The 9,688-nt window shown below is 43.6% G+C and overlaps 1 protein-coding gene and 1 non-coding gene across 2 annotated transcripts; both read left to right on the plus strand.

The window, feature by feature from the left end:
• Nucleotides 1-308: 308 nt before the first annotated feature.
• Or13a26 (olfactory receptor family 13 subfamily A member 26) lies at nucleotides 309-1,241 on the plus strand. The gene has a single exon (NM_001000243.1). It carries the CDS (start codon nucleotides 309-311, stop codon nucleotides 1,239-1,241), a length of 933 nt encoding a protein of 310 aa, NP_001000243.1.
• Nucleotides 1,242-9,298: 8,057 nt separating this feature from the next.
• Nucleotides 9,299-9,427, plus strand: LOC120100392 (small nucleolar RNA SNORA51). The gene has a single exon (XR_005500153.1). It is a non-coding gene; the product is annotated as a small nucleolar RNA SNORA51 (small nucleolar RNA).
• The last annotated feature ends 261 nt before the right edge of the window (nucleotides 9,428-9,688 follow it).

Raw genomic sequence — 9,688 nt, forward strand, 5'->3', positions numbered from 1 at the left:
CTTCCACTCATTGAACTTGAGCTCTTTCCACACATTAAAGAAGATGAGGGAGGAGCAGATTCAAATCTTGATTCAAATCTACATGGAGAAAATGTCTAGGGGGTAATCAAAAGGAAATGAAATATATGGGGTTTTTCAATGGTGTTATACACAGACCACAAAAAGACCAGAGGCTCCCATGGAGGAAATACATTCACTCCTTCCCTTCCTGACAGCAGAAAGTTCGGAACGAGACTTTGAAGTGGTAAACGGTGATACTTTCTCAGAACCTGACAGACACAACGGTGGACTGCGTTCTCTCCATGATGATGTTGAGTCCTAACCAGACAGTAGTGACAGAGTTCATCCTTCAGGGGTTCTCAGAGCACCCTGGTCTAAGATTGTTCCTCATAGGCTGCTTCCTGTCCCTCTATACAATGGCTCTAATGGGCAACATTGTGATCATTGCTTTGGTCACCTCCAGCACTGGGCTCCACAGTCCCATGTACTTTTTCCTGTGCAACCTGGCCACCATGGATATCGTGTGCACCTCCTCTGTGATTCCCAAGGCCCTGGTTGGTCTACTGTCTGAGGAAAACACCATCTCCTTCCAGGGATGCATGGCCCAGCTCTTCTTCCTTGTGTGGTCAGCATCTTCTGAGCTGCTGCTGCTCACAGTCATGGCCTATGACCGTTATGTGGCCATCTGCTTTCCACTGCACTACAGCTCTAGGATGAGCCCACAGCTATGTGGGGTCCTGGCCATGGGTGTATGGTCCATCTGTGCTGTGAATGCATCTGTGCACACTGGTCTGATGACACGGCTGTCATTCTGTGGCCCCAGGGTCATTACCCACTTTTTTTGTGAGATTCCCCCACTCCTCCTGCTCTCCTGTAGCCCCACATATGTGAATAGCATTATGACTCTTGTGGCAGATGCCTTTTATGGAGGCATCAACTTTGTGCTAACTCTGTTATCCTATGGCTACATCATTGCCAGCATCCTGCGCATGCGTTCTGCTGAGGGCAAGAGGAAAGCCTTTTCTACCTGCTCATCCCACCTCATCGTGGTCTCTGTGTATTATTCATCTGTGTTCTGTGCCTATGTCAGTCCTGCTTCCAGCTACAGCCCAGAAAGAAGCAAAGTTTCCTCAGTGCTATACTCAATCCTCAGCCCAACCCTAAACCCCCTCATCTATACACTGAGGAACAAGGATGTCAAGCTCGCCCTAGGCAGACTCTTACCCTCTTTCTCACATTAAGCAGAGATGTAAAGACTATTCTCTTGGCCTGGGTTATTTCTAAACATGCTTTCCTGAGGGCAGCCTCATGAAGCAAGGCACACCTATCACTGTTTTAGAAAACCTTTGTATGATGCAAGGACTGGACAGTTCCACTTACTCTAACCTCAAAACAAAATTCTTAGTGACGGTGTAAACAAAACACTCAAGTTTCACTTCCTGATAAATACAAACCATTTCAAAAGTAATTAAAGTTTATATAAATAGAGATTCCATGTTCCTGGACTGGAAGATTTCAGTGTGTGATAATGGTGATTGTCACAGAATAAATCTCTTTCATCCAGTACCTTCCTACAACCATCACAGGGCCTAGTTTTAGAACTAGGACTTAGAATCCAAACCTCACAAGGAAGGTGGAGAGGCCATCATGGATACTCTGTCTCTGAAAGGACCAAGTTAGTGACTTGGCTTCTCCATTTCACAGCTTCCTACTGAGCCATGGAAGTCTAAGCTGGCGTGGAGAAAGAGGTAATCTATAGAACACAAGTTTAAGTGTCAAAAGTGAAGTCACATATGTCTCACATCATACTTATAAATATGATGACAATCAAACTCATGGGAAAGATTAATTATTTCCAACAAAAAGTTTTGGGGAATCTAGATGAATGCCTGCACACAAAGGGTAAAGTGGAAGCTCGTCATAATCTCAGTGAAAAGGACCATTTGCATAGACAAAAACACTGGGCCTGAAACCCTTCTTTTGCACAAACTACTTTAATCATCTTCTTTCTCCTCCCATAACTCCCAGATCCTACTTACTTACTCACCCAATATCTCTTCTTTCTTTCTCAAACAAAACTTAAAAACACAAAACAAATGCAAGCCGGTAAGAAAAACAAAACAAACAAAAGGAGTTCATTTTGCATTAACTTATTACTCCTGACTAAGCTTCTTAAAACACTCCAAGAATATCAGGGAGGCAAAGGAGGAGGAAGCTCATCTGTGGCCACTGCTAAGACACTCTGGGACAACAGTGCAGTAGAGAAAAGAGCATCTGCAGCAACTGCTGCTGGAAGGAGGCTTTATCCCTTCCAGACTAAGTTCTTCACGGACTTCCTTCTTCTTCCTGAAGGCTGCACCATGCCAGGGCTTGTGACGCACATTAGCTATGCTGCAATACTTAGTGCTTCATCCTTGTGGCCAAAATAGCTCTTCAAAATAGCTCTGTCTCGTGGTTTCAGAGGACTCGGTCCATGGACACTTGGCTGTTTTGACCTATAGTAAGACAGGGCATATGTGGTGGAGAAACATCTTCCCATCATGGCAGCCCAGAACCCATAGAAGAGAAACCAGTGTTCCACTGGCTTTCTCCTTTTCCCTTCAACCCAAGCTTCCTAGTCCCCAGTCCTTGGGGTGCTGGTGCTCACATGAACACTAATCTCCCCCTTCAATAAATCCTTTCTGAGAACACCTTTACTAGCTGACAGGCTAGCTTCTGTTGTGGTAGGAACAGTGGGGGTGCTGGAAGAATACAATCTGAATTGAGGCTGCACAGTTTACCAGGCAGTATGAAGGGTTTGCTTTGATACCTGCTTTCTGGCTTTAGAGTCTGGGGAATAACATGCAGGTTCTTCTGCAGATGACAGACTCAACAGACAGATCCAAGTGTGACCTCTGTGACAATATGGCCCTTCACCTACATAATAAAAAAGGAGTTCTGAAAACTAGGTAAGATTGATGAAGCTAAAAAATGCATGCTGAAAGGGACCAGATATAGATCTCTCCTGAGAGACACATCCAGAGCATGTCCAATACAGAGGTCAGTGCTAACAGCAAACCACTGACCTGAGAACAGGACCCCCTTTGGAGGAATTAGACAAAGGACTGAAAGAGTTGAAGGAGCTTGCAACCCCATAAGAACAACAATGCCAACCAACCAGAGCTTCCAGGGACTAAACCACTACCCAAAGACTATACATGGAATGACCCAGGCCTCCAACTTCATATGTAGCAGAAAATAGCCTTGTTGGGACACCAGTGGAAGGGGAAGCCCTTGGTTCTGCCAAGGTTGGACCCCCAGTGCAGGGGAATATGGGGGGGCAGTAAGGGGGATAGATGGGGGCAATACCCATATGAGGGAGGAGGAGGGGAAGGGTGACTTATGGACAAGAAACCGGGAAAGGGAATAACATTTGAAATGTAAGTAAAGAAATATATCTAATAAAAAATATGGGAGGCAGGGTGGGAAGGAGTTCTGGACGTTCCCTTAGTTTCTACTCTATTGACTCACAAGTTGAATAAAAGAGCAAGCCAGAGACATAGTCTATAGAAATAGCTTTTGGACATGGATTGATATTGTGTGTTAAGTCCCTGAGAAAATTTTGTATGCATCAAAGACTTGACTTTTCATGGAGTCAGAGTTGGTGTCGCTTCAGCAAACTGACGTGGTGATGCTAGAAATGAAAGTAAAATCAGGAAAAGGCTGTGTGAAAGGGCAGCGAGGGGCTCTGCTTTGATGCAACTGTTGACCCAGAATGTAAAATATAGCATTCAGATCCTGAAGCCAATGACAGACTCTCCAGAGACAGACTCAGTGTGTTCACTCTGACTGAATCTTTTTGTATAACCTTTTTGTATAATCTTTTTGAATAAGACGCATAAACTCCATTGGGGTTGGGAATGCTTCAATACCCAAACACTGAAAAAGTCACAAGCATGAACTTATCTGCATGGATATGGATACAGGCTTGAGGATGGACGTACAGTAGCTAATAAACAGAAATCAGAGAGAGAGAGAGAGAGAGAGAGAGAGAGAGAGAGAGAGAGAGAGAGAGAGAGAGAGAGAACAAACCTGTGACTTCCTCAGAAGTATTTACAGGGGGTTGGGGATTTAGCTCAGTGGTAGAGCGCTTGCCTAGGAAGCGCAAGGCCCTGGGTTCGGTCCCCAGCTCCAAAAAAAAAGAACCAAAAAAAAAAAAAAAGAAGTATTTACAGATATGCATCCATATTTTCCTGACACAGGAGAACCTCATGATCTTAAGTGACCCAAACTCTGGAAATACATACATACATACACACACATATATATATGTATATATATATATATACATATATATATATAGCCAGCCTATATCACAAAGCAAAATTCTGTCCCTCCCCCCAGATAATTACATCCTGTACTAAGTATTACAGACCTTCTTCTTATTATCATAATTTCCTTAAACTTCAACATGAAAACAATTTTATGGCATACATATTGTATTAGGTATTACAAATAATAATTTCCCCTTTGTCAACCTTCGGCCCACAGAAGGTAGGAGGAAGGGATTCTGCCTAGGACCATAGGAAGCAGGATGAGCCCTTTCTGGTTTAGTTGCTTACCTCAAAGGCAGTTTTGTTCTTTTCTTCTTTCTTGGTGAAGTTTTACATTTTAACATTTCAGTTTCCCAAGGTTCTCCACCCCACTGGTTTTACTACTTAATGAGCAGAGACTTTCTGGAATGATTATCTGAAGTGCACCTGCAGCTAACCTACAACTGCTCTGCATAGAACAAGACGTGCCCAGGAGAACTGCAGTTTGGTGATGAAATGCTCGCTTCTAGGAAACACACTCTGCTCTCCCCACGGCCCTCTGAAACTGGGAAATTTTCTAGTTGAATTCCTAAGTGCGTCTTCAGTATTCTGCAGATGCTCAGATGCTGGGATAAAAGCCGGCTGAGTCTAAGGTCCCTCGGGGTCACACTACACAATTCAGTCTGAAAGGCTTCTGTCTTGCTGGTCAGAGTTCAGAGATATCAGTAGTAAGCATTATGTTATGTTTTTGTTTTAATCCCAAATGTGAGACACGGCGCTACTTTGGATCATTCACAGCAGCTAACTGATTTGTCTCGGGCTCTGGTAGGGATGTTCTGCCAGCTGAAGATAGTTTACATTTGGAGTTCTGGGGATTCTTGAGAGGGTTATAAAGTGCCAGAGTCCCGATGGGCTTTGGCAGCTGTTCCTCCCTCTGCTGCTGCTGGATCCTCTTGCAGCTTTTGATGCTTGCTGGGTTGCTGGTTGGAGATAGCTGAACAATGAAAATTGGACTTGCCCCAAGGAACTCGATGCCCCTAATCATCAGGAAGTAGTTTAAAGAGACCCATGTCCCCTTTCCCCTCTAACTTTTCTCATCTACCTAGCATTGGGGGTTGGAAGGGATTAGGGTGGAGAAGAGAGAACCCTATCAAATAGCCAAAAAGTCTGGCTACAGTTATCTGCCACCATCAAGAAGTACTAACTTGTACCTGGACAGCCTTGGCTGTATGATGCAACCCAAGACAACCTCAGCCCCATGGGAGGTCTTCTCCAAGCACCGGGTCCTGTGTCCTTGTACCTGACAGCCAAGACCACAGTGAAGATTATTCAGAAGATTATTCCCAGGATAGATAAGACGCAGGTGTTCTTCTGTGTTCCTGTTGTCTGTGGCCAGAAGCCAGGTGCTGGCCCAGACCTGCTCAGTTGTTTGTATCCAAGTCTCAAGTAGAGTTACAGCAGAGGAGGATTCACGGTCACGTTACTCGCAGGTTCTAGTTCACCAGGAAAGGAAAGTTTTCTCTAGCTACATGAGTCCACCGTGAGGAAATCTGCTGCTTGTGTTTGGGACTGTGGTAACAAGTATCATGGGTGGGAAAAGGTCATCTACACTCTGCATCTCAACAGAGGCAGGTACACAGCTGGATTCCTGCAGGATTTCTGGGAAGAGTCTGAGCTGCAGTTTCACATGCCCGAGCCCTTCAGAAGTTGGGTGGCTCTGTGCACTTCTCCAGGCTGAAGCTGTGAGAGTCCAGCTCCCTCAAATACTGTGGTCCTGTGCCCTTAAATATACCTACTCCTCGATCAGTGTGGTGTCTCTTAATCCTCAGGGAACAAGTTTCAGGAGAGCAAATGTCTTCACCATCACGAAATGCTGATGGAGAAACAAAGTAAAGCTGTAACTTATATCCTCAGTGTTGGAAATTGTTTATTTAAATTTAAAATGAGGGGCAATGTTTATTTTTTTTAATTAAACCTATATTCAAATGTAAAACCTTTCTCAAGAATGATAACATTTTCACCTTTGTTTTTCTTTCACCTCCACCTTTGTGCAATGTCCCTTCCAGTCTGAGCTGCCAAAAGCATTTATCCAGCCTCAAAGAACAATATAAAATAATGTCATGGGTAGAGAGGAGCTGAAAAAATAATGAAGGATTTCCCCCACCCATTGTGTATTTCCCCACATGCCTGGGAGAAAGAGTGACTGCAATGGTCAGAGTCTATTTAAGATTTACTATGTTTTCCAATGAGGCCCTTTCTCTCTCTTCTTGACCCTTCACCATTGTACCTCTCACTCTCTTTCTTCCTTCCCTGTCTGTAATTAGTCTGACACATTCCATGACTAATATTTGCAGATGATACAGCATTTCCTCACAGTTGATTGTGGATAAGAATCATGGAAGGTCACTGAGGTAATATGCCATCTCAGCATACTGCTCCAGGGATCCATCCCGTCACATTCATAGGTCTGTCACAGTAACCTGACCCTAGCCTACCTCCATATTGGCATTTCAGGAACATTTAATTGATTTTCTGTTTTGTAAATCCCACTGTTGCATACACGAAACATCTTGCTTTATATGGCCAGTTGCTCATTTATACCCAAGTTGTGTATTTCCTATTATTAGGTCCATGAAAGACTCTAAGTAAATTATTTAGCCAGCTTTCAGTGCAGAATAACTGACTTTTGCGAAAGCAGGTAGATGCCTTCTAAGAAAAGTAAAGATGACAGAACCTGTCACTCATCGCTATGGCTCCTAGGGTTTCCCAGCCAGAGCAGGGTGCCCCTGCTCTTTGCTGCTGAATGGCAAAGTGTCTATAACATGGACCTTTTCTTAGGAGGTCACACATATGTCACTTCCACAAAGGAAACCCCCAAAGCTGGGGCAGCTGCTGATCAATTTATTATTATTCACACAACTAAATGCTTACACATCATTTAACAAAACCACCATCCACCTATCTATTATTCACTTAACCACCATCCAGCCATCTATTATTCACTTATCCACCATCCAGCCATCCCTTCCCCTCTTACCCACCTGCTCGTGTATCACATGCATTTAGAGTGTCCACCTGTCTATTTCCAGAACTATTGCTGGATTTGGTTGTAAAGTGCATTGGACTATAAATTACTATGTGAAAATTAAAATCCAGAGTATATTGAGTCTCCACATGCATGAACATACCATATTTCCACTATTTGGGTTTTTTTAATTTCAGGAATGTTTCTGAGTCTTGGTGAACATTTGCACAAGTAGTACCAAAGTATTTCCTGTTATACTCTATTGTAAATGGAATTTAAGCACTTGAATCTCCAATTATTATTGTTGTTATTATTGTTGTTATCATTATTCACAAGTACAAAGATATTAAAGTATTTATTTCACACATTTGCTTTCCCTTCTTTCGCATCAGTGAACCCATCGACTTCTTTTTAAATTTGTATTTATTTTATCTTGTATGTGTGTACCTGAGCATACATATGCACATCACGTGCACGCATGAGCCAGCAGAGGTTAGAAGATGGTGTCAGATCCAATGGAACTGGAGTTATAGTTGGTTTTGAGCTGAACTCATGCTAAGACCTGGTCCCATGTCCTCTACAAGATCAAAAAGGGTTCTTAACCTCAGGGCTGTCTCTCCGGCCCTCATTTGCTTCTTTTAAGAGACATTTTGTAGTGGAATCACAAAGTATTCCACATGACTGATGTTGCACGGAGATTAAAAACAGACTCGTTTCTTCCCTTGCTCTCCAGCCTCCTTCACATCTTTGCAGCCTGTGGGAGTGACATCAGTTTCTAGAACAATGCTGAAAAGGAGCGGTGAGAGGGAGAATTGCTAGTTTGACATTCTAGGGAAGCAGGATGTATAGTTAGTTTCACCACCAGGGATCACAGTGGCTCCTAATTTTTATGTATCCTTTATGGGGATGAGGAATGGCTGTGATGTTTCTTATTTTGCTGAGAAGTCTTCATAAAAGAAGAATTTTAAAAGCTAAGTAAATTTGATTAAAACAAAAAACTGGGGTGGGGGATAAGCTCATCAATGAACTCTGTAAACCTGCTTTAGAGAGTCTCAAGTGTAGCAAAAAGGATGGAGTGCAGACACACCAGCATATGAACAATGTGCCAAATGTAGGGGAAAGGTGATGCAGAGTACAAAAGACTCAGGTAAACACCTTTTCCATGTGTGTCCATTTCAGATGAAGTGGTCAGAGGGACAGAGGCTGAGCTGAAACCTTCTGCAGGGGGTGTTTTTAAAAACCAGTGACCCTCAGAAAGTGTGAGCAGAGGCTCTGCTGAATGAGGGCACAGTTCCCACTCACAGTATGAGGATACCCTGCCCACCTCTGCCACACCACTCTGCAGGGAGGTTAAGTCCTGAAGCTTTAAGTCACTTTAATTGTTCCTGAGAGCTTTTTCCTTCAGCTTCTGCTGTGAGGAGCCTCAGGACAAATGTCTGGCCCTGATCTCTTGAAAGCACAGGCTTTGATATAGCTGTCTCCTGAGAGGCTCTGCCAGAACCTGACAAATATAGAGGTAGATGCTTGCAGCCAACCATTGAACTGAGAATGAGGGTCCCCAATGGAGGAGTTAGAGAAAGGACTGAAGGAGCTGAAAGGATTTGCAACACCATAAGATGAACAATAATATTGATATTGTTAACGAACACCCCCAGAGCTCCCAGGAACTAAACCACCATCCCAAGAAAACACAGGGATGGACTTAAGAACTTAGCTAGAGCTAAGGCTCTAGCTATATAAGTAGCAGAGGATGGCCTTGTTGGGCATCCATGGGAAGAGAGGCTCTTGGTCCTGTCAAGGCTCGATGCCCAGTGTAGTGGAATATCAGAGTGGGGAGGTGGGAGGGAGTGGGTGGGTGGGTGAGGGAGCACACTCATAGAAACAAGGGGAGGAGGGATGGAATAGCAAGTTTCTAGAGGGGAAGCCAGGAAAGGGGACCACATTTAAAATGTAAATAAAAGGTCCAATAAAAGGAAAAATAGGCCTCCTTGTGCTTACCACAGGCTGTGTTCCTACACTGTGTGGAAAGAGGAGAAAGAATAAACCTACCCTGTGTACACCTCAGCCTTGGCCACTGTACCTGGTCTGTATTGTGAATGGGTAGACATGGATAAAAGAAAGAAAGAAAGAGAGAGAGGAAGAAGGGAAGAAAGAAAGAAAGAAAGAAAGAAAGAAAGAAAGAAAGAAAGAAAGAAAGAAAGAAAGAAAGAAAGTCTTTCAACAAAGTGCTCTGTGTACTTCAAGACTTCAGACCAGGTTTGGGGGGCTGCTACAGACATTCCAGGACATGAGCATGGTAAAGACCCTTAGCAACCTTCTTCTTGGTTGAAAGCTCAGCTCCTATAAGATGGGAAATCAACCTTGCTGAGAT

The sequence above is a fragment of the Rattus norvegicus genome, chromosome 1, assembly GCF_036323735.1.
Source record: "Rattus norvegicus strain BN/NHsdMcwi chromosome 1, GRCr8, whole genome shotgun sequence".
Taxonomy (NCBI): domain Eukaryota; kingdom Metazoa; phylum Chordata; class Mammalia; order Rodentia; family Muridae; genus Rattus; species Rattus norvegicus.